The sequence below is a fragment of the Balaenoptera ricei genome, chromosome 13 (genome assembly GCF_028023285.1).
Source record: "Balaenoptera ricei isolate mBalRic1 chromosome 13, mBalRic1.hap2, whole genome shotgun sequence".
NCBI classification, from domain to species: Eukaryota; Metazoa; Chordata; class Mammalia; order Artiodactyla; family Balaenopteridae; genus Balaenoptera; species Balaenoptera ricei.
Window position 1 is genome coordinate 72,803,275 of NC_082651.1, and position 25,118 is coordinate 72,828,392.

At 37.9% G+C, this 25,118-nt stretch overlaps 2 protein-coding genes across 5 annotated transcripts in view; one reads left to right on the top strand and one right to left on the bottom strand.

The window, feature by feature from the left end:
• PRKD3 (protein kinase D3) overlaps nt 1–3,039 on the top strand; it is an 81,859-nt gene extending 78,820 nt beyond the window's left edge. For both annotated transcript variants that reach the window (XM_059943586.1, XM_059943585.1), the window contains 2 exons: nt 1,804–1,889; nt 2,658–3,039. In XM_059943586.1, the coding sequence (XP_059799569.1) occupies nt 1,804–1,889; nt 2,658–2,831 (260 nt within the window). In that variant the 3' untranslated portion in view covers nt 2,832–3,039. The remainder of the gene's footprint in view (nt 1–1,803; nt 1,890–2,657) is intronic.
• Nucleotides 1,384–25,056, bottom strand: NDUFAF7 (NADH:ubiquinone oxidoreductase complex assembly factor 7). Of its 3 annotated transcripts, XR_009506610.1 has the most exons (11): nt 24,947–25,056; nt 24,475–24,638; nt 20,675–20,755; nt 19,363–19,473; nt 15,723–15,936; nt 14,846–14,904; nt 14,044–14,154; nt 11,016–11,159; nt 9,501–9,674; nt 8,680–8,971; nt 1,384–2,919 (listed from the first exon to the last, which is right to left on the bottom strand). XR_009506610.1 is itself a non-coding variant. In XM_059943588.1 (10 exons), exons 1-10 carry the CDS (start codon nt 25,011–25,013, stop codon nt 8,756–8,758), a joined length of 1,284 nt encoding a protein of 427 aa, XP_059799571.1. In that variant the 5' UTR covers nt 25,014–25,056; the 3' UTR covers nt 8,610–8,755. The 3 variants fall into 3 exon arrangements, 2 of the variants coding, with proteins under 2 accessions (XP_059799571.1, XP_059799570.1); XM_059943588.1 differs by lacking the exon at nt 1,384–2,919 and having other exon boundaries at nt 8,610–8,971; nt 11,016–11,102; XM_059943587.1 differs by lacking the exon at nt 1,384–2,919 and having other exon boundaries at nt 8,610–8,971.
• Between the last annotated feature and the right edge of the window lie 62 nt (nt 25,057–25,118).

The window sequence follows — 25,118 nt, forward strand, 5'->3', positions numbered from 1 at the left end:
AGGAAACACTACTTTCATCTTACTCTGCTCCCGGACATTTATCTCAGCTTCTCTCTAACCAGGCTGCATCTGTAGGTCTCTGTGATATGGCCCAAGTTTGCCTTCTAGCCTCATCCGCCATTACTGCCCTACGCAAGCTACTTTCAACTATTCGCTGCATTTTGCTTAGGCCTTTTCCCTGCCTACCGTCTCTCCTCCTTGCTGTCGAAATCCTTCCAGTTCTTCAGAGATCCCGTAACTTGTGGCTCATCTGAGAAGTCTTCCCTGAACCCCTCCTCCAAACTGTGTAAGATCTACTTAGGCTACTAGTTGGGTGTATTTATCTTTTCACGACCACTTATCTTCAGAACTAGATTCTAATCTCCTTGAATGGAGACCTGTAACTTAGGTTCTTTATATACCACTTAAAACATTATTTAACATTCCCATAGCATTTGATAGAACCAATACTGGGGAACATCCCCACCTGAATTTAGCCAACCCTTGGAACAGGGGGGTCTATTTTTTGTTTTCCCAGAAGTGCCAGACCTAATCATAGGGATTAATGGCCCATTAAACTGGGAAAAGTTTGAGGAACAACATATAAATAGTAGGCTTACTTGGTAATGAACAGAGCTAACTGAAGAAGTACATATGAGGGTTTGGGGATGTTACCAAAGTCATCTTAGAGCTCCTTGGACAGTGTGGTCTGCAGACCTCTTAAATCAGAATCACTTGGTGAATTTATTAAAAAGAAGACCCCGCTGGCTCTATCCCAGAGATTCAGACTCACCAGCTGGATTGATACCCAGGAATAAATACACTGAATACATTTTAATAAATACACTGAATGATTCTGATGCACATAGTGGACTGCCATTTAAGGAACAATGGATAAAAGTTTGAAGTATTTAGAATACAGAGAAATTAATAATTAAAATACTTATGGGAAAAAAATAACTTGATTAGGGCAAAAACAAAAATATGGAAAATCTTTGCTAGTTTGGTGGTATTTAGAACTAGAAATAGTATAAGTCGTTCATTTGGCTCATCCCTGGATCCATGCCTTAGTAACAGCTGTATTGTTACATAGGGATGTTGTCAGTGTACAGTTACCTGGTTGCTTTGGTTTTGCAGTTGGCCCATTTCTCCAAATAACTGGATAAAATATGTATGCCAAGATCTCACCACATACACCAAAATACCATGAACTTATTTGCTAAAACTTGTTAAGTATGAACTTTTGGTAATAAGTTATCACCTCACTGTAACCACGTCTGTAGAAGCAAGGCAATGGCTTCAGCTACTTTTCCAGACCAAGCCCGAGACTAGAGAAGAACATGGCATCATTGGGGAGGGAAAAAAGAAACAAAAAAAAATCAGCCTATAATCAGAGTCTGTTTTATTCATCTTAAAAAATAATAGTTAATACTCAGCATTTATATGCTGAGCACCATTCTAAGCCCTTTATGTGTATTAAATTTATTTCATCTTCTCAACAACCTCATTTTACAGTTGACCGAAGCACAGTATACTTTAGTAACTGACCCTGTGTCACCCGTAGTAACAACGCCAGCTCAAGCAGGCTGACTCCAGTCTGTACTTTTAACCTGTACTCTATACTGTCTCCTTAATAAACCAGATACACTGTGAATTCAGTAAATATTTATGGATCACCAGCAGGTTAGCTTAGAGGCCATGTCCTTGAGAAGCAAAAATCCTCAACCTTATATTTCTATGGATTGAACTGCTTTCCAGGCAGTCACAGGTTTGGGATGCTCTATATGCTTAAATTCATGTATCTAATTTTGTCTTTTCCCTTAGCAATTGATTTGATAAACAACCTACTTCAAGTGAAGATGAGAAAACGTTACAGTGTGGACAAATCTCTTAGTCATCCCTGGCTGCAGGTAAAAAAAAAAATGTATCTCTCTTGGCAAAGAAAAAAAATGTATCTCTCTTCGGCGATCCTCATTTGAGCAGTTCATGGTGATTGTCTTAATGAAACCACTCTTAAAAGCAATAGATTCTACATGTCTTAGGGCCTTATAGTATTCATTTCACCTTTTTGTAAGGTGAGCATGACACATTATGTTGTCAAATATATTTTATTTTTAAAATGTCCACTAAAAGGTTTGTATTTGCATTGAAGAGATCAGAGATGCCATTTAAAATGTTTGGCTTAACCCCCCAAAAGCTATTGCATAGATTTGTCAAGATACCCCCAAACTTCAGAGTAAAGAGAGAAGCTTCAGAACTATTTTAAAGGGAATGAGGGATAGAAATAACTTCAAAACAAATATAATCATATTTAGTCTCAGCAGTTATTAAATTATCCTGATAACAGATTCTAAGCACTTTCCCCTATTTTGAGAAGTAAGGTGTAGGCCTCTCCAACAAAATATTTTAGTGGTTATTATTAGTCACCTCAGAAGCCTGAGGCAATGTTTTCTTTTTTAATTTTAGAAACTAGTTCCTTCCTTCATGAGAGACTCTAAATTTGAGAAAGTATTTATCTTTAACATTGCTAACTTAAAATATTACAAATGAACTTATTGTATAGCAAGTATTTAGGAGGTAGAGGTTGTCAATTTTATGACTAGGGTGCTGAGCAAAAAAAAAAAAAAGGCTGACAGTATTGTTTCTTTTATGGTTCATAATCTTTTTTTTTTCCCTAGGACTATCAGACTTGGCTTGACCTTAGAGAATTTGAAACTCGCATTGGTGAACGTTACATTACACACGAAAGTGACGATGCCCGCTGGGAAATACATGCATATACACACAACCTTGTATACCCAAAGCACTTCATTATGGCTCCCAATCCAGATGACATGGAAGAGGATCCTTAGTTATTATTGAGCTAACTTCAATAAGGAAGGATTTCATGTTATGGACTGGTATTTTGCTGTATAACTGTTGTTCTTTGTAGGTTGTCATCTGAAAGGATGCAAAGACATGAGGAAATATGATAAGGAATCAGTGACACCAATACTGTAGTTCATATTGAGTAGGTACAAGAGGGGAAACTGAGTAATAAAAACACATAATGGAACCCAAGATAGAGCTTTTCATAAATTTTTACAGCATAAGCAATAACTGGTTTTTGTATTTTTCCTAATCGTTCATTTTAGTACAATAGTGGCACTTAATTTATCTTCCCTTTCCTATTCTTAACATTATTTTTTTTAAAAGGAGAAAAAGGCAAGCTAGAGTCCAGTTATTGCGTAGTTTGACCAAATCATACAAGAGTTACAAGGTTGATTACTAAACAGATGTGCATTTATGTGGTAACTGAGAGGCTACCAGCATGCCATTTCCTATAGGCTTTAAAACATTTGTTTAACTGACCATAGAGGCATTGAGGGGTTTTTCCTAGACTCCTAGAAAGGAAGTGCTGGACTGTTTTACCTTTATTTTTTAGGTCAGTCAAGACTCCAAAACAGTGATCCCTAACCCTTTTGGAGTTGAAATTCTGAATATGCTCTTTGGAACATGAAAATTAAGTTGTCACCTTTTGTAAGTATTGACATGTTGCAACAGCCCCTAAGGTCATTCGGGACAACTGATGTACAAAACCAGGAGTAGGAACTGCTGGTCTCAGTGCTGAGTTGTTATGTATGTCTTCTTATAGCTCAACTCTGCTGCTAAATATTCACGTTCCCACTGACGCCGTTGTGATGCCACAATTGGATTCCAACATTTAATAGGTATAGATCTGAACTCTAATTACACAATTTATCTTTACATAGGGTTGAATAATTTGAGGAAGAAAATTAAATATATGCTAAAAGTAGGCCAGTGCAGAGTCAGTCAATGCTACAGGAAAGAATAACAGTATCCTTTTGTTCTTCCCTTAGGTTATTGGAAGGCTTTACAGATATCTGGAATGTTTTAAAATCAATTACATTTTAAGCAGTTTGAGGGAGTGGATGGGGTGGAGCATGAAACAGTTTGTAAGAGTACGGCTATGTTATCAGCTGAGCAAATGAAAGAATGAAAGATTTTTTTTTTAACACTGCAGCTTCAGCAGCCAGCTAAAGACATTTTTTTCTACCCAGACAGCATATTTAAGAGGTTAGACTTTTTCATAGCTTTTTAAAAGTTACTAATAGTTTTCCCCAAAAAAAGTTAAAGATCTGGTGGGACCATTCACTTATAAAAAATCTGGGGACTTTTTGTTTTCTGATTCCTCAGTAATCATTGTAAACTTTTTTTCCCCTCCAAAAAGAGCAAAAGATGTGGAGCCAAAAAATCTGGCTCCGTTCTTTAATTACCTATGTTGGCCTCGGCAGGTGACAATCTGTTTGAGCCTTGAGTTCCTCAATCTATAAAATAAAGATTATAATTCTTGCCTGTACCTTCCTCACAGTGTTGTTGTGAAGATCAGATGTTCATAAGCTAAAAGTTATAAGAGTGTTAACTATCACTGCCCACAGAATTTGAGGTAGCAAAGGAAAAGAATGTTCTTCTTGTGAACAGACTAAGACTGAGAGGGCCCTTAGAGATCCTGAAGCTACTGCCTTATCTAGGACTAAAAATATCCTTGAGCGAATGGAAGGAAACACACAGTGCTCCTCTCTTCTGAGCTCTTTACATGTTTTACCCTCACAACAGCCATGAGGTAAGTGCACATTAACTCTCTCTCACAGATAAGGAAACTGAGGCACAGGGAAATTAAGTAACTAGCTGCTGAAGGTCACAGTTAGGATGTGGGTTTGAACCCAGGCAGTGTGGCTCCAGAGTCCTTCTTACCCCTCCTAACCATTTTACTATACTGCCTACCCCTAAATATCTCCAGGAGACACTCCACAATGTCTCAGTATTTCATTGTGAGACAGGAAAAAATTAAACCAAATTAATTTTGCAACACCTCTGGGAAGTGTATTTTTCCTGTGATAGAGGATAACTTCCCCAAATTTCTCTAAAGTCTGTTTATATCAGTGTGCTAAAATGAAGTAATTCTGAGTCACTAGGCACCCTATTGTGGTTTTACTGCGTAAGATGATAATTAACTGGAATGACGTTTGTTTGCTATACTTATATAATCAAACTTTACAAGCCATGAAATTAATTGCACTCTTTTTGTTTTTGTTGAATGCCTAAGAAGTTTTCTAAAAAAAAAAATTGTAAAGGCACTGTCAGATAATTTGGAGTTGAGTAATTTCTCCAGTTACTGTATAACCTGCATAACCTTTTTTTGTCTTGAAGTCATTGTGTTTGTATAAGAAATAATTGTTAGAAACATTTGATAATGTACAAAGTAGTCTATAATGACACTGTTTAGTACATTTTTATTTTTTATTACATCCCACTTTTTGTAAATATCCTCAAAGAAGCTTGATAATAAAATGTATTTCCATATCACCATACTTTTCCATGTGAAAACCTGAGCCTATCTCTAGTAGAGGTATCCAAAGAATATTTTATTTGGTTGTGTTCTTTTCCCAGGCTTTGGTAATAGAACTGTTTTGGAAATAGTATTTGTAAATGAAACTAATGCTATATTTAAGAACACAGATTTTTTTTTAAATCTGACTAAAATAAAAAACAACTCATTATTACAATTTTATACAAAATTTGAGGTAATAACCTCGAGGTCTCATTTCTTGGAATGAAAGTTTGGAATAATTGTAGGTTTTTCAGAAACTACCACCAAATATTCCACTACTGCAACTGCCGAAAGACTTAAGCTAAATACCTAATACCAAAGTACATGTACAGGTTTCAAGAAGCATTGCCTCTTTCCCCTTAATCATAAAAACTATTAAATAATTGGGAAGGGCCAACTATGGGTATTTTCATCTTCTAAAAATTCTCCAACCAAGTCTTTAAGAGTGGCTAGGAATGGCCCAAAGTTGAGCAGCATCTGAAAAATAAGGCCTCCATCTTCCTTTAATTTAGCATGAGATGATAGAGAATGCTAGTCCTGTTCTCAGTGAAGCCAAAGAAGCAATAAGAAACAATCATTCATCACTCTGCCAATGAATTTCCAATATAGTTAAGCTATAAATTCAAGACATATAGCTAGTATTCTTTTCCTTTAATTTCACAAATTTGTGTTGTTAATATAACAGTTCTTCAGAAAGTCCGTATGTCTGGTATTAATAAAAGTTTTTTGAACCAAAAAATGAGAACTTATAGAACTAAATCTTGACAGTTATCTGAAAATAAGAGAGAATTAACTCAGTTTAGAAAATTACTCCTCCTAAGCAGTCTGGATTTACTCTAAGTCATATTTTAAGTACCTGTTAGGTTTATTGGTTTTACTGTGACTTTTAAAATTTTTTAAATCTAATTTTAATTATAAAATTCACAGAAGCATATAAAAATTCAAATACCAAAAAGGAGGACAAATAAAAAAGTCTTTTCCCACCCCTCAAACCAGACTGGGAAATTTAATAGTGATTATTGAAGTTCATAGCAATGTAAGGCCTACCTCAAGAAAGAAGAAAAATTTCAAATAACCTAACCTACTATCTAAAGGAATTAGAAAAAGAACAAACAAAGCCCAAAGTTAGTAGATGGAAGGAAATAATAATTACGAGAGGAAATAAAATAGAGACCAAAAAACAACAGAAAACATCAATGAAACCAAGAGCTGTTTTTTTGAAAAGATAAACAAAATTGATAAACCTTTTTACAAAATTGATAAACCTTTAGCCAGGCTCATCAAGAAGAAAAAAGAGAGGACCCAAATAAACAAAATAAGAAAGAGGAGAACAACTGTACTACTGAGATACCAAAAAAAAAAAAAAAAAAAAAAACAGAATACTACAAACAATTATATGCCAACAAATTGGACAACCTAGAAGAAATGGAAAAATTTCTAGAAACATACAACCTGCCAAGACTGAGTTAAGAAACAATCTGAACAGTTCAGACCAGTCATTAGTATTGAAATTGAATTTGTAATTAATAAAAAACCTCCCAGCAAACCAGAGTTCAGGCTTCACAGGGGAATTCTAAACATACTAAGAAAAGCTAATACCTATCCTTCTCAAACTATTCCAAAAACTGAAGAGAATGGAATGCTCCCAAATTCATTCTACAAGACCACCATTACCCTAGTACCAAAACCAGATAAAGACTCTACAAAAGAAGAAAATTATAGTCCAGTATCTCTGATGAATATAGATGCAAAAAATCCTCATAAATTAGCAAACTGAATCCAACAATATATTAAAAGGATCACACACCATGATCAGGTGGGATGTATTCCAGGGACACAAGGATAGTTCAATATTTGCAAATCAATCAGTGTGACCCACTACATTAACAAAAGGATAAAAATCACATGATCATCTCAAAAGAGACAGAAGAAGCATCTGAGAAAATTCAACAGTCATTCATGATAAAAACTCTAAACAAAGTTGATATAGAGGGAACATATCTCAACATAATAAAGGCCACTTAACCACACTCAATAGGGAAAAGCTGAAAATCTTTCCTCTAAAATCCAAATTGGAAGGGAAAAAATAAAATTGTCTCTATTTGCAGATGACATGATAATGTACGTAGAAAACCCTAAAGTCTCCACCAAAAAACTGTTAGAACAAATGAATTCAGTAAAGTTGCAGGATACAAGATTAATACACAGAAATCTGTTGCTTTTCTATACACTAATAATGAACTATCAGAGAAACCAAGAAAACAATCCCATTTAAAATCACATCAAAAAGAATAAAATATCTAGGAATAAACAACCAAGAAGGTGGAAGACCTATACTCTGACAACTATATAACACTGATGAAGGAATCTGAAAATGATACAAAGAAACGGAAATATATCCTATGTTCTTAGATTGGAAGAATTAATATTGTTAAAATGTCGATACTACCCAAAAGCAATCTACAGATTTAATGCAATCCCCATCAAAATACCCATGACATTTTTCACACAACTAGAACAAATAATCCTAAAATTTATATGGAACCACAAAAGACCCAAATTCCCAAAGCAATCTTGAGAAAAAAGAACAATGCTGATGGTATCAGGCTCCCTGACTTCAGACTTTACTACAAAGCTACAGTTATCAAAACAGCATATTGGAACAAAAACAGACACATAGATCAATGGAACAGAACAGAGAGCCCAGAAATAAACTCACACACCTATGGTCAATTAATCTACGACAAAGGAGGAAAGAATATACAATGGAGAAGACAGTCCCTTTAATAACTAGTGATTATTGGGCATCCTTTCCTTACTTTTTATATACAAGTAAATATCACGGAACAGAAAACAACCAGTCTGCATTTAGTGTTTTAATTGCTGTGAAATTACTTTTAAGCATTTCTTTAAATGTAGCTTTTCTCCAACAAAAATGGAATCATAACTGCAAAACATTTTGCACCCTACTTTTTTCACTTGCTAAATCTTAGCAATCTTTCTATGTCAGAACATACTACTCTACCTCATTTTTAAAATATATGGATAATTCTATTTAATCAGTCCCCTGTGAATGGCCAGTTGTTTCCAGTTATAAAACCAATCAGAATTCATGTTTACGTTTTAAAACAAAAATACAGCAACTAGCTTTATTAATTAGAGGAAACCCAATAATAAGTTTCATTAAATTGAGAACACACATTTGTACCAAGAATCAAACACAATCTTAAAAGATCAATTTTCAGTTGTACAGTATGGGCTATTTTTATTGGCTGTGAAGAGATAAAATATTTTAATACTTATTTTACCTGTGATATATAAAATGTGTTCCCTTTATTCTAGTTTCTTAGGCCAACTTGGGAGTAAAAAGTCCAAACTGAAATATCACCGCCAAGCAAGTTCACCAAACCCAGCTACAGGTGATGGAGAGGGTTTTGACTGACATGCATTCATCTGATGATTTCTACCATGAAGTCTCTGATGAGGTATCAAGGCAAAAAAGTTAAATCTTTCTCCCATCTTCGTAGGATTCATTAACATATCATAGCCCTGAAGTAACTGCTGCCTCAGTGATGGCTCATCTGATTTATCTAAAAGAACCTGAAAAGAAAAAGATTTCTTAGTGAAAATAACCAGGAGAAAGGATTCCTAGTTATTTGCAACAATACTAATGACTATTAGCTATTCAATAAAACAGTGCTTAAAATGTAATTTCTGATCATCTACCTTAGAATCATGGTGTGTTTATTAAAGACACAGGTTGCTGTGACCCAAACCTATGGATTTGTATGTTTAGCAGATATTCCCAGGTAGTTTGATCTACACTGAAGGGTTAAGATGTCTTCAAAACAGTTGTAAAATTCATACTCATACAGGCAGTCAAGTTTCCTTAACAAACGTGAATACTATTTGGAAGTCTTCATTTTACCTCAAGAGAGATGCATAAAACTTACCAGGCTGCTCCACCCCCACGTTGTCTGGTTACACTGAACCCTATGCTACTGAAAAGACTGGAACACCGAGGATCTGACTAATGGCAAGAGCATTAAGGCCAAGTGAACTTAAGATATTTATTGAAATAGTATGAAATTAAAATATTTAATAACAGTGAAATAACATAAATCATTACCTTCAGCCGGACATCAATGCCCATATTTCTTAAAAATGTCTGCTGTTTTATTGGACCCAGAGAAGCTACTTTCCCCTGGGACGTTCTGCGCAAGTAACTGAAGTCCACGTCAGCTGTGAGGTCTGCTGTTCCCGGGGCAATTAAGACATCATGAAGCCTGTGGCCACAAAACCCCTTGAACATAATTTTTTAAATGATGAGTTTTTGTACTTTTATGGTTATCATTATCAAGATTAAAGAAATGCTATCATTTTAGTACATTTTACATAACAACTGTTAAAAAGGAAAATATAGCCTAAATCAGTGGTTTACAAACTCTTACCAAATAGCACCCTTTCTTCAAATGAGATGCCATGTGGAAAACCCACTATAAAGTGCTATGTTATAGTGCCTGAAGATGCTGCCTTTGACAGTTGTTTAAAATTTTCATTAATGCCCATGGTGATGAAGTAGAAGAGAGAATTCTCCAGATGAATTCAGGTTACCAGAACCTAGATGGTGTTTTACAAAGTGTATCCATCAACTATATGCATCAGAATCACCCAAGAGCAAAGCAACTATACTCCAATAAAAATTATTAAAAAAACAAAAAAAATCACCTGAGAACGTGTTACTGGACTCTACCCAGACCTAGCAAATCAGAATCCTGGAGATAAGCCTAGAGAATCAGTGCTTAAAGAAAAAAAAACTCTCCAGGTTTTTCTTTAAAAATATAAAGTTAGAAATTGAGAAACACCGATCTAGAAAATGACTTAATAACATCTAGTTAAATGTATTTCAATATACTTTAATTAAAGTATATTGAACAGAATTGATCATATTCCAAGACAGCGGTCCCCACTCTTTCTGGCACCGGGGACCGCTTTCGTGGAAGACAACTTTTGGGATGGTTCATGTGGTAATGAGAGCGACAGGGAGCGGCAGGTGAAGCTTCGCTCGCTTGCCCGCCGCTCGCCTCCTGCTGTGCGGCCCGGTTCCTAACAGGCCAAGGACCACTAATGGTATGAGGCCCAGGGGTTGGGGACCCCTGTTCCAAGAGCATAAGAAAGGATGTTTAGGAAGGATGTTTAGGAAGGATACATCTGGAAAGGAAAAAACGTGTTGAAATATGCAGAAAAAGTTTGAATGATTACAGTAGCTAGATCAAATCTATAAAAAGTAACAACGTTTTTTTAAATGAAGGAGGGGAAATTTTTAAGAACTTTTAAGAAAATCTTTCAATTTGAATTATTCAGATGGTTACTAGGATCTATGCAAACCTAGGTTCTGCAACTTAAGGAATAATGCAGACAATCCAGACCCTGCTCAAAGGAGAGGTGGACGGTAAGACACAGGGTTAAGGGTAATTATAATAACATGGATTAATTATAAAATAATGTAATACAACAGTGCTAAGCACTGTAGAAACCAAAATAAGATAAATATCTTCAATGAGCTTCAAACCTAACAAATGACAACTGTAAGTAAATTGTACCAGTTAAATTCTGATAGATCATGTGACTGAATTATACATACTCTGAAGGTATCTGTCTTAGTTCCATCATGACCATAATCAGCAATCAGGGCAGCACCTCCAGTTAGTGAAATGCGTTGAGAAAGTTCCTGAATAATAACACCAGCATCAGGACACACTTCCACGTGATCCCTTGTTTCATCACACTAGTAAGGGAACAGTTGAATCAAAATACATCATCCAAAAGACCTGTTTCCTTAGGGTTTTTCTACAATGAGCATTTCTTAGTTACAATAAAAATAAATTCCTTCTCAGGGCTTCCCTGGTGGTCCAGTGGTTGGAGCACCATGCTTCCACTGCAGGGGGCGTGTGTTCGATCCCTGGTCAGGGAACTGAAGTCCCGCATGTAGCACAGCCAAAAAAATTAAAAAAAAAAAAAAAAAAAATTTTTTTAAATAAAAAAAATAAATTCCTTCTCAATATGAATATGTTGTCTACACTCAACTTTTCACATGACATCCTTTCTATTACACAGAACTCCTTGGTTCTCTGATGTCCATTCAGTTTACAAAGATATTTTAATTTTAATGCCTTTTATAAAAAGGCATATGCCCTCTCAACCCTCCAGATGGCTAAGAACATTATCATTTTATTTATGGTGATTTTACTTCTGTATCATAATTCATATAAATATATTCCACTGGGTTGAAAGCATGGAAAAGGAATTTTTGTCTGCCTAGAACAGTGCCTGACACATAAGAGACACTAAAAAGTTGTGCTGGTAGAACAAATGATATAAATCCATTATAACAAAACAGACCCTATTAAAGCAAGTATATCTGCCTTCTTTTGCGGGAAAAGGTACCCCAACGATATGCCCTATATCTAGCAACACCAGCTTATAAACTAGTGTCAATGTACCTGAAGCCCTTATTTCCCAAGATGTTCAACTATTAACTAAGGGTCCTCAAGAAGTACATACTAGCTTAAAACGTGTATTGACAATAAATAGTAATACTTGCCAACTGGACTAGCAGATATGAAATTTCACTAATTCCTGTGATAATGAAAAATTTTTTCCTCATTGTGCAAATGTACATTAACTTTTGCTCCCTCCTAACACCTATTACAAGTGAAGTACTGACCTGCTCTGATGTCTCTGCCTATAATGGCACAGGTCTAAGAGGCACAGAGTCAGCCAGACTCAGCCCTTGAGTCTCACCTCATCTACTGCTTACTAGAGACAAGTTACTTAACCTTTCACAGTCTATTTCATATACTAGGCTTACTGTGAGAATTAAATGAAATAATAAACCACTAAGCCTCCAGTGCTATTAAATAAATTACTGTGGTTTCACTATATAAACCATGGGGTCAGCTGCTTCAGGCATAAGGTGACATGACTCAGCGTTCCACGCTGACATTCTTAACATCCTAGACTGCTCTTCAAGACAAGAGATTCCACTACCATTTGCTCCATCCAAATGAGAGGGAAATCATCACTCCCTTTCTCATAAGTGTACACTGTTCAAGTGAAGACCTAAAAACAATCAACTCTCGGGGGGTTAGCTCGCAGTAGCTTTATGAATTTGTTTCTCACTCAGGTAAAATTAGCCAGAGTATGAAACAGTAGAAATGCTCACAAGCACTTAGGCTGATATTTTAAACTTATGCTTTGCAATGAAAACTTAATTCATAGGTTTATGTTTAAAAGCTCTTCTGCTTTTAAAATCGGTAACTTCTAAGGCAGAAATTCTTAGTTATGGTCCAGAAAGTAGAAATCTTCTTTTTCTGAGCTCGAAAAAAAGGGAATAAAACAGGCAATCTAAAGCCCAAACATTCCTGAGAAGTACAGGTTTTTTGAACGTTTAAACTCAAACCGAAGATACACAGGCTCTTGCAATTATTCCTTGAGGACAATAGAAAGGAGTAATCAAATTTTAATTTGGGTGGAAGCATGAGAAAAAAGGTATGCTCTAACAGTAGCCCAAAGAGAGTGATAATAAAACTTACCTAATAATAGTTTTGAGAATTAAATGAGAAAATAGAGTAATAGGGGCTTCCCTGGTGGTGCAGTGGTTAAGAATCCGCCTGCCAATGCAGGGGACACGGGTTCGAGCCCGGGTCCGGGAAGATCCCACATGCCGCGGAGCAACTAAGCCTGTGCGCCACAACTACTGAGTCTGCACTCTATAGCCCACAAGCCACAACTACTGAGCCTGCGTGCCACAACTACTGAAGCCCGTGCGCCTAGAGCCCGTGCTCTGCAACAAGAGAAGCCACAGCAATGAGAAGCCTGCACACCGCAACGAAGAGGAGGCCCCGCTCGCTGCAACTAGAGAAAGCCGGCGCACAGCAACGAAGACCCAATGCAGCCAAAAATAAATTTTTAAAAAAAAGAGTAGGGCTTCCCTGGTGGCGCAGTGGTTGAGAATCTGCCTGCTAATGCAGGGGACATGGGTTCGAGCCCTGGTCCGGGAAGTTCCCACATGCCACGGAGCAACTAGGCCCGTGAGCCACAACTACTGAGCCTGCGCGTCTGGAGCTTGTGCTCTTCAACAAGAGAGCCCGCGATAGTGAGAGGCCCGCGCACCGCGATGAAGAGTGGCCCCCGCTTGCCGCAACTAGAGAAAGCCCTCGCACAGAAACGAAGACCCAACACAGCCAAAAATAAATAAATAAATAAATAAATTTAAAAAAATAAAAAAATTAAAAAAATTAAAAATAAAAAAAAAGAGTAATACATACAAAATATTCAATAAATATTGTTATTGTTACTTTACACTGTACTACATTGTTTTCACAGATACATAACTTCCTGTCAAGTAGGCAATATTGTCACCATTTGATAGAGAACTGAGGTAAACAGAGACAGTCAGGGACTTGCTGAGTAAGCACTTACTTTCTTATTACATTAAGGTCACATGGCTAAGAAATGATTTGAACCCAGTCTCCTGACTCTAAATCCTGTGCATTTTCACTATTAATAAAAAGCACCTTTCATGTTACAAGGAACTCTAAAATACTAACTCAGAAAATAAGACTGAAGATTTGGCTGGCAATAAACTAAGAAAAAAAAATTATTCCTACTTGTATGAAGGCTTCTGCTGGGGTAGCACAAGGCGCCAAAACAAATCTCAGTTTATCAGAAACCTGTGGATCAATATCAATGAGTACTTCTCGCCATCCGTGTGGTGTTTTCTAAACACAAAATAACACATAAAAACAAATTTTTGCAAGTTTGTTCTCAAAATTGCCTCTACCAAAATAACTTTTCTCCTCTTATCATATATAAGACAGATAACTAACATTTACAGAGCACTTTACCACTTAAATTATTTAAAGGCATTACTTCATTTCCTTTGAACAGTATGAGTAGAATGATAGATGCAAACTATTAATGCTGTTTAGATAAGAAATGGAGGAGGAAATACGCAACATGGAAAGTGCCCCCAAAATGGAAAACAGACTTAGGAGGACTGATCAGAAGCTTCTGCCAACAAATTACTACATAATAATATATACTCTTAGCCCTACAAGTTACCAGTACATGTGCATTACCACCAAATCTTAAATCTCCTCACAGAAAGAAGAAAATTTTTAATTTTTGGAATTTAAAAATATTTGCTAAAAAATAATCCTTCATTGCACTATAGTCATTTACTATCTTACATTCTCTTACATCTTTATCCCAGAGGAATTAAGAATCCTTAATATCCTAAGAATTAAGAATTCTTAATATTTCACTTTTGCCTTTCAATTATTTATATTCATCAAACTTCCAAATATAGCTAACTTCAACAAGTAGTAATTAAACACCATAAATGTTTATTCTTACAACATAAGGCCCTTTGTTATTCAATTATAAATGTGACTTCTTTCCCATCAATACCTGAAACTTATGCACAGGAAGAACATCGAAAAATTCATGTGCAAGATAAAAGCTGTACTCTATTTAAAAACAGAAGAAAAAAATTAACATTTCAGCATTTTCAAGGCAATCAATTGGTTGTTTTGAACATTAACAAAAAGAAAATGCATAGTTCTTCGTAATGGAACTTGTGATGCTTCCACAACTATAACTTCCACAGAATCACCCACCTCTTCATGGCAAACCTACTGTGCAGAACATACATAGGAACTATTATTACTGTTCCCATTTTCCACATAGAGGGTCAGAGAGCTGAAATATCCCAGTTATCAGTTTAATGTTTTATTCATCACCAGGCCCAAAAGAAATCAGAACTCAAATTTGTTAGCTGGAAGAGGATTTGAATTTCCTAAAATCAGCCAAGACGGTTAAGGCCAGGAAGGGCTGTGGTGCCTTGGCCAAGGTCAGACCACCACTTAAGGTTTGAGCTGGGGCTCATCAACATAACATTCTTGAGGAGTGAAGGGATTCTCCCACCACCCCTTCCTTGCCTTTAGGCAAGTAAGGATGATCAAAAGATGAGATAATTAAAGTAAACTCATCTACTAACACTGCTTCCTTCGGGCCCCACTGCCTTGGGCTACTTCATCATCAGTACTATCTGAGGGGTAGGGAAAAACTAAAAAGTACAACCGAGATCCATGTTTTGGTTTTGGTTTGCTTTGGTTTTTGCAACATCACATGAAATTATTTTCTAACACAATGCTGTTCTCTATAGGTAAGGGACTTGGCAGCCCTAACTCGATCTACTACATTGCTCTACAAGGTTGTGGTCACCTATCACTACTGTGAGGGGTTGTGATCAAAATTCTTTCATTAATCAATATAAAATAATTACCTTTTGGAACATCTTGCAGATCTCGGTACCAGGAAATTGGAATTCCAGACTTAGTGACACCTTTCATATATACTGGGGATCCAGCATTTCGCTCTAATAGGACCTTCTCTTCAGTCAACGTTAATGCTTGAATCTCACTTAATTTTTGGCTGACCTCTACCAGATGTATTGAAATGTCACAGTTTTTCAGCACAGATGCAAGCTGACTGAACACCTAAATATAAAAAGAAGAAATTGGCAAAATCTTGTTGAGTAGATTTTAGGTTTTCTAACCATTGACCTCGATAATTTGCTCATGTCACAGCAAAAGTAATAATTCGTTTCAGAGAACCTCACACAAGTCACTCTCCAGCAGTCTATGAGAATCATAACCTACTGGAGTTATTAAACATAGTCTATATAAGAAATGAACAGTACATAGTACACAGTACAATTTGGTTTCCTACTGATAAAAATTAGAATTATGACTAACAAATGAAAATAAAAGCTTTAGCATCCAATAACAACAATGATTCAGATTAGAGAGTCTAAAAAAAGACCAAAGAAATAAAATGTATATAGCCTTGTTTTTTTTTAACTTTGAAAAAACAGAGATTTTTTACTTATAAGACCTGAAAATTGTTATACACATCACACCTGGGGCCACACAGCAAGTTCATGGGTAAAGAGCTAGGCTTGATTTTAAAAAGCTGCTATGAAGAGAGTATCCTAAAGAAGATCATTGACTAGCCACTGATACAGCAAGTAGGGCCCTACAAAGTGATGCGGAAAGTCAAACTGCTGTATCTCAAGTGATTAGGCCAGCAAACCTTGGGCAGCAGGAGGCTGTGGCAATAGCTTGAAAAAAATAAAGAAAGAAAAAAAGAAAAAGAAAAAGCTGCTATGCCTACAAAATCACCTCACCCCTGAGATGATCAGACTGTATCCACAAGAAATCAGATTTGAATGGCACTAATTATTTGACAGTTTAACTTTGAGATTCTTTCCCATTTTCAATTTCTTCTTAGCCACACACATTTTTTTGCTACTGTAAACATGAGAAAAAAAAGGAATATACTAATGTTTTATCAATATTTTAATGCTAAAAATTCAATGCTAATTGTATAAAGTATATCAATATTTTTTTCATTTGAATTTAATACTCACTGGTGATTTGCCTCCTACTTTTGAGACCTGAATATGCGGATACAGACTGATTAGGACAAGACGACTTTACCAAATTTAGTTTTGAGATGAAACTATAAATGGAAAAACTTCTTCACAAGAGAAAAATCCTTCAGAAATATGATCAAAAATAAAAACAAGTCTGTAATTACACCTTTGGCTATTTTCTTTACATTCCTTTAAATTCTTTGGCTTTTTAAGAGTTCTCAGGACTTGATCTAGGGAAGCATCCTTTAGACATTTTAAGAGCTGTGGGTATAGTTTGGTGCATATAGTTTGGAGCACGGAGTTCAAGGTAGAGCACAGAAACAAGTCTGGTTGTGAACACCTTGTATTGATAAGAGGGTAGCTGCCAAAGATGTTTACGCATGGGAATGATAAAGCCAAGCATTTTCTTTCCAAAAGACAAGCATAAAGAATGGATTATGGGGGCTTCCCTGGTGGCGCAGTGGTCGAGAATCTGCCTGCCAATGCAGGGGACACGGGTTCGAGCCCTGGTCTGGGAAGATCCCACATGCCACGGAGCAACTGGGCCCGTGAGCCACAATTACTGAGCCTGCGCGTCTGGAGCCTGTGCTCCGCAACAAGAGAGGCCGCGATGGTGAGAGGCCCGCGCACCGCGATGAATAGTGGTCCCCACTTGCCACAACTAGAGAAAGCCCTCGCACAGAAACGAAGACCCAACACAGTCATAAATAAATAAATAAATAAAAGAACGTGAATTTCTTTAAAAAAAAAAAAAGAATGGATTATGGGGGACAGGGATTAGGAATTTGGGATTAACAAATAAACACTACTATATATAAAATACACAACGACAAGGACCTACTGTATAGCTCAAGGAACTATATTCAATATCTTATAATAACCTATAATGGAAAATAATCTGAAAATATATATATAATAACTTTGCTGTACACCTGAAACACTGTAAGTCAACTATACTTCAATTTAAAAAAATTTTTTTAAAGAAAAAAAAGAGCTTTGGGCTTAATTTTTAAAGTTCTTGAAACAAAATATTGTTTGAGAATCTTATTAAATATTTTATATTCAAATGACTTTGCCAATTTAAAAAGATACAAAATAGAGCCCTGGAAACATAAATCAGTGGGTTCCCCTCACCATCAAAAACATACAATATAATCAGGATTCTTATTTGTCAGATGTTTGTAAATTTTCTTTGAAAAAGAAAATCCTTCAATTCTTAATTTCAAGCAGAAATCATATAGCATCAAGAAATTTAAATTTCTTTAAATTGAATATGCATTTTTTTTTTTACACTGATTTGTCAGGTACACACAAAATAAGCTCACAATTTTTTTTGGGACATACAATGTAAGTAACTTTGATGTTAGTAGATAATGCCCAGTAGCTATTCATAGGGGTTGTACCAAAATATACTTACAAGCAGTACATGAGAGTTGCCCTTGCTCCCCATCCTCACCAACCAAGGTCTGACAACCTTGGTGTTGTCAGACTTTCTAATTTTGAGGGTACAGTGGTTACTCACTGTGATTTTAATTTTCATTTCCCTGATTACCAATGAGTCTGAGCATCTTTTTGTCTTCATTAGCCACATGGACTCCCTCTTTTATGACAGGCCTGTTCACATCTTTGGCCTGACTTTTCTATTGAGTTATCTGTCACCTTCTTACAGATTTAAAGGAGATCTTCGGGGCTTCCCTGGTGGCGCACTGGTTAAGAATCCGCCTGCCAAGGCAGGGGACACGGGTTCGAGCCCTAGTCCAGGAAAATCCCACATGCCGCAGAGCAACTAAGCCCGTGTGCCACAACTACTAAGCCTGCGAGCCTAGAGCCCGTGCTCTGCAACAAGAGAAGCCACCGCAATGAGAAGCCCTCGCACCACAACGAAGAGTAGCCCCAGCTCGCCGCAACTAGAGAAAGCGTGCACAGCAACTGAAGACCCAACGCAGCCAAAAAATAATAAATAAATAAATAAATTAAATAAATCTATTAAAAAAAAAAAGTTCTTTATGTATTCTAACTACCAGTTCTTTGTTAGTTATATGTGTTACAAATAACTCCTCCCACTTTGTGTTTTGTCTTGTCACTTTATGGTGTCTTTGAAGAACAAAATGTTCCTAGTTTCTTTAAAGAACAAAAAAGTTCTTAATTTTAATGTATTTGAAATTATTAATCTTTTCCTTTATGGCTTCTGCTTTTTATATAATGTAAAAAACTCCCTACTCAGAAGATGAATATATTTTCCCATAATATCTTCTAAATGTTTTATACTTTTAGCTTTTACATTCTCCCCTCACCCCCATTTTTTTAAGATTAGGAACAGATAACAAGTAATGATTCACTATATTATTTTGACATTACATTTTACCTGAGAAATATGAGATTAAGGAGGTAAGATTGAAAACCAAGGAAATCAACAAAGTTTTCAAACTCAGTCAAAAGTAACAAGAGTCAGGTACATGAGACTTTAAGACATTCTGTTATTACTTACCCTCAAAATATCTCCCAAGAGGGTACCCCTGCCTGGGCCCAGTTCCACCAGTTGGAAAGCTGCATTTTTTCCAGTGGCTATCCATTCACTGATGAACCATATCCCTAGGAGCTGTGACAAGGAAAGAACTACATTCAAGCATTATAAAGCATAGAAGTATACCACAATATAAAACTCTATGTAAATAGACTTTACGCCAGAAGGCAAAATGTTTCCTAACAACCATACACGTTATTTAACATGTTAATATATGTATATGCACACAGGAACTTCACTGGGACTACAGTACAACAGACACCACTTAGGGAGCTTAGTAACAGAAGAAAACACCTAGTTAAAAGGCAGCCTCTACTATAAAAGGTCCCATGACACAGATAAGAGGATATCACTTACCGAAAGGTACTAGTATTTCAAAGCAAACAGACATATGAAATATGATTCTGCCATTTCTTCATATTCATGTAATTTCAATAATTACATGGCTTTAAGTCATAATTAATATTTTTTTAATGCCTAGATTTTCCTTCCTTTTGTGTACTATTTTCTATTTCTAAATTGATCAAAGGTTATATATGGAAATAAATGAACTAGAATTCCTGAAAAGAATTCAAAGTTCTTAAGGAGACTTCTACTATAAATACAGCTAAATAAGGGGTATAGGCTATACAGTGCATTTTGATTCCACTAATTCCTCAGTATTTTTTATCTTTTCTCTCTTCCTTCTTGAGGGAACTCTCAACCTCCTTCTTCACCTTGCCTGTTGTCTCTCTTCGTCTTTCCATTCTCATTTTTTCATCTGGTTCTCCTCTTTTCCAACACGTTTTCTTCCATTTCTTTTCTTTTTCTTTCCTTCTGTCCTTTGTATCTCTACATTTCCTCTTCTACAGTAAAGTATTAAACCTTTCAAATGTCCTCGATACCTCTATTCCTTCAGTATATAAACCACTAAAAAATTAAAACTTGGGACTTCCCTGGTGGTGCAGTGGTTAAGAATCCGCCTTCCAATGCAGGGGACGAGGGTTCGATCCCTGGTCAGGGAACTAAGATCCCACATGCTGAGGGACAACTAAGCCCATGAGCTGCAATTACTGAGCCCACTGCAACGAAAGACACTACATGTCGCAAGGAAGATCCTGCGTGCCGCAACTAAGACCCAACGCAGCCAAATAAATAAATATTTAAAAAAAAAAAAATTAAAACTTGATGAATCACCAAAAACAAAGCTGTAAAACACTACTGTGGAATACTACTACTTGATCTACTCTCAAATGTTTGATAATTAGTTTCTTCTAGAGTTTACGTTGGATATTACCTCCCCAAAGATCTGACTTATTTCAGGTGAAGTAATGAAATCTCCTTTTTCTCCTAGCATGTCACGGTTCACATAATAGCCCTATGTAAAAAGAAAAAATGGAGAAAACAAATTAATTTTCAAATAAGCTTTTTAAAACACCCCTCCAAAATCTCACATAATGTATACAATGAGATAAACAAGTTATTTCATAAGAAAGTTCTCTCTTCCAAATAAGCAAAATAAACAGCGTCTTTACCTGAATTTTACAAAGGAACAGTCATTTTGCAGCACTGGTAGAAAAACAATCACTCCTTGACTACAAAGGCAGAAGCCAAGCAGGGCCCCTCTCCACACTGCACAGCTGCCCTGCCTCTCCTGCGTCCACACGAAGACCCTGGCTGCCCCACAAGCCCCTCGCCCAACCTCGCCCGCTGTGTTTCAAATCAGCCCTGCCTGCTCTCGAGGCTGCTTCTTGACCTGGGCGCTGGTGACACGGGAGTGTTCACTTTGTCAAAATTCATCAAGCTGTATAAATGTGATTTATGCGTTTTTCTATGTGAATGTTATAGCTCAATAAAAAATTGATTTTTTGTTTGTTTTTGTTTTGTTTTGTCTTTAATTTGCCCTGCCTGGCCATACATCCTTGCCATCGCAAATGTTCTCCTTTCTCCTTTCCCATCTCTCCCTGGCAATCTTCTACTCAGTAAGACTGAATCTGCTCAAATGCCACCTTCTCTGACCTCCTCCTCCAGCCCTCCAACCTCAGGCGAGACCGCATGCCTCCTTTTCTAAACTCATTTCTTTATATATCTAAATTGTTCACCAGAAGGATTAGTCATTTGGGGGACGGGACTATGTCTTATTTACCTTCATATCCCAAGTTTTAGCGTAGTGTTTAGCCTTCAAGAAACACTCAAGAATTGTTTAAAATTTCCCCATGCCCTTCAAGCCCCTTCTTCTACCAGCTTACCCTCAGCAGGTGACCTGGGCTCGGGCCCACGCAGGAATTAAAGAATGTTATTAAATAGACTTCCTCAGGTTCCTGACCCCATCCAGCCTCCACTGTTCCCATTCTTTCCTCGGGACTCAAAGGATGAAACGCCTACACCTTCTGCTCTTTTCCAAACTTAATCCTGTGCTCTGGCTCAATCATCACTCCTCACATAACCCTCATGGGCCAGGATCTTTCTATCACAGCTTTCTCTTACAGCTTCAACTTTTCCCCCTCAGCATTAGAAATTTAATTAAGTCACTTCCATCTTCAAAAAAATTTTTTTCACTCCATACAGCATCTCCCCTCTAGCCTTTCTCTTTCCCTTCGTAAGGAAGTATATTTCAGGGATGTGGTGTGTGTGTGTGTGTATGTGTGTGTGTGTGTGTGTGTGTGTGTCTGTGTGAGAAACGAACCACTCTGGCAGTCTAATGAACACTACAGACCCTTCACAGAATGTTTTTAAATGCACAGGACTTAAAACACACAGGACTAAATATGAAATCAATTGAAAAATACTTATCAGGCTTCCCTGGTGGTACTGCGGTTTAAGAATCTGCCTGCCAACACAGGGGACACGGGTTCAAGCCCTGGTCCGGAAAGATCCCACATGCCACTGAGCAACTAAGCCCGTGTGCCACAACTACTGAGCCTGCGCTCTAGTGCCCGCACGCCTAGAGCCTGTGCTCCGCGGCAAGTGAAGCCACCTCAATGAGAAGCCCACACACTGCAACAAAGAGTAGCCCCCGCTCGCCGCAACTAGAGAAAGCCCGCACGCAGCAACGAAGATCCAACACAGCCAAAAATAAATAAATAAATAAATAAATTTATAAAAAAAGAAAAATACTTATCAAATATTTTAAAAATAAATTTGTGATATAGTAATATATATACACCTTTATAAGTGTATTAAAAAGCAAAATTGAGCTGAAGTTCTAATAAATAATGAAGTTTTGAAGTACAGAGAAGTACAATGGTATTTTGAGATATCATGATCACTCTGTTGTGATATGACAATGTCAGTGATTTCCACTGACGCTAAAATCACAGAGTATTGCTGATGGTACTGGTTGTTGCCTATGTTCATAATCAGAGAAACACTCAACTTCAGTTAGAGGTTAATGAAAATAAAAGTGTAATTTTTATTCCCATCCACGTCTACAAACCCCCTGATTTCTATTCAAGGATCCCTAGGTTAAGAACCTCTACTTTAAATTTGAGTTACCTCAAGGCTTACTCCTGAAAAACCTTCTCTTCTCTAAGGATACTCTCACTGGTTCCTTTTTATTTTAACGTCATCTATATACTGATGATGACCAAATTTATATATGCATGCCCAATCTTTCTCACGAACTCCAGACTCTTATGACCAGCGGCTCACTTACTATCTCCACCTGATGTCACTGCCAACACAATGTACATGAATGCACCTCCTAAAGGTTTCCCATTGCACTAACACAAAAATCTAAATTTCATGAAAGCACTGCATGAACTGGCTCCTCTCCAAACTCATCTCACACTACTTTCCTCACCATCAAACCCTCCCCCCCGCCAGTCACTGCCCCACAGCCACACTGGTGCCCTTCCCTTCCCTGTGTACCAAAGCATTTCCCAGCTTAAAAACCTGGTGTTTCTGGATCATCTGCTGGGAACCCACTTCTCCCAGACTTTTGCCAGGCTGGCCCATCCCCACCCTTCAAGCCTCAGCTCAAATGTACTGGCCTTCCCCGACCACCTACCTAAGGAACTTCTACAATCCCTATTCCCACCACAGTATTTGCTTTCAATCCCTATTAACTCAGTTTTGTTTGTTTGTTTTTTCCTCCCTCAGAAGCACTTACAACAATCCACAATGATCTTGTTTAATTATTTGTTTCCTTGTTTATGGTTCATTATCTCACTAGAACATAAGCGCCATGCTCCATTGTCCACTGCAGTATTCCCAGAGCCTGAGACAGTGTTTGGCACATACGGCACCTCAATAAATGGATAAATGATGAGTGGACCTCAACTCTAACCCAGAGGTGTTTGTTTTAAAGTTTCTCCTTATCTGAACTTTTGGTACATTGTAACACTGCATATAGGCATTAAAGGATCTCTTCCTTTACTAAACCTCTGGACCCTGAGTCACTCTACTATATCCAACAGCAAAAGGCCAAACAAACCCCAGGATTCCACAGATCTCATATTTCAACCCAACAAAAGGTGAAACATTCTAAAATAAAAGGACCACAGGCTTTCACCAAGTGACTTTGTAGAGCAGACAAGGAAATGAAGGTCAAAAACCTGTGACAATGCCTAATGCTAGAACGTAAACGCCCAGACCTTCCATTCTCAATGGAATACGCTCCCAGTGCCTGCTGATGCCATCCCAACACAGCTTTCCAGGCACTAAATTCGTATTTCCTGTTGCCTATTGGACATTTCCACCTGAGTCCCACAGACACGTCAAAGAGTTCGGATTGAACTCTTACCTACCTCTACCTCCTCCTGAATTCCCTTCTTCCTGAAAAATGACTCCAGTATCTACCATAAACCCAGGAAGGGAAGTCATCCTTCCTTCATCTTGTAAGTCCAATCGGTTACATCGTCCCCTGAACATCTCTGTAACTTGTCCTCTCTTTAAAGCCACTGCCGCTGACTTGACCCAGCCCTGACCAACTGACAGATTCATTTATCTGTCCCCAGGTCTTTGAGCGTGGCTCTTCCCCTGGAAGGCAACTGCCAGGGCTGAGGACCTTCGGGGTCCCCTCTGAGCATATCCTCCTGGTTCACACCCCGCAGCGCAGCTAGAGCGGGCCTGGTCCCCGGGCTCCCCGACCCATACCTTGGCTGGGTTGGTCAAGACCTCCTTCATGTACTCGGCCACGGTGATGGGACCAGTAGACTTGATTTTGTACATAAGATGCCGCAGCATAGGGGTCACCGGGTTGTTTTCTGCCGGCTCATTCCCGGAACTGAAGTACTTTCCTCTCCAAAGACAAGGAAGGACTGTAGAAAACACACATTAAACGGCATTCATTAGAAACCTTAGTATTGGCATGTGCACAGCAGCCGGAGTGATTTCAAAGCGGCTTCGTCAACCCTTCACCTCGGCCAAAGCAAGGAAAGCTGTCTCGGGCCCTCAGCACGCCCAAAGGGCGCAGCAGGCACGCGCTTGGCCCACGACCACACAGCCATTTCGTGTCTGACGCTGGACTCCAGGCTGCAGCCTAGAGCGCCCCGGAGTCCCCTCAACTGGAGAAGGCGCCCCGGGCGGTTTCCGCGGCAACGGGGGCTCGGGCACCGCAATTGCTTACCCGCGCGCACGGCACACAACCGCCCAGCGCACAGCAGCCCAGCGCCTGCCGCAGCGAAGACGCTCATCCCGGACTCTGCACACAGGTGCTAGCCGCCCGTGGGTGGGGAGTGTCCCTATTTCCGGGGGAGGACACGCCCCCTGCAGGAAGTACGTCACCCGGCCAAGCGGAA

Excerpts from the sequence above, each read along its gene's own strand:
- NDUFAF7 (XM_059943587.1), bottom strand. The coding sequence starts at position 25,013 with ATGAGCGTCTTCGCTGCGGCAGGCGCTGGGCTGCTGTGCGCTGGGCGG. Across the intron at positions 15,937-19,362 it reads TCTTGGGAGATATTTTGAGG|GTGTTCAGTCAGCTTGCATC; the intron begins GTAAGTAATAAC and ends TTTTATATTTAG. Across the intron at positions 9,675-11,015 it reads CTAAGACAGATACCTTCAGA|GGGTTTTGTGGCCACAGGCT; the intron begins GTATGTATAATT and ends ATTATGTTCAAG.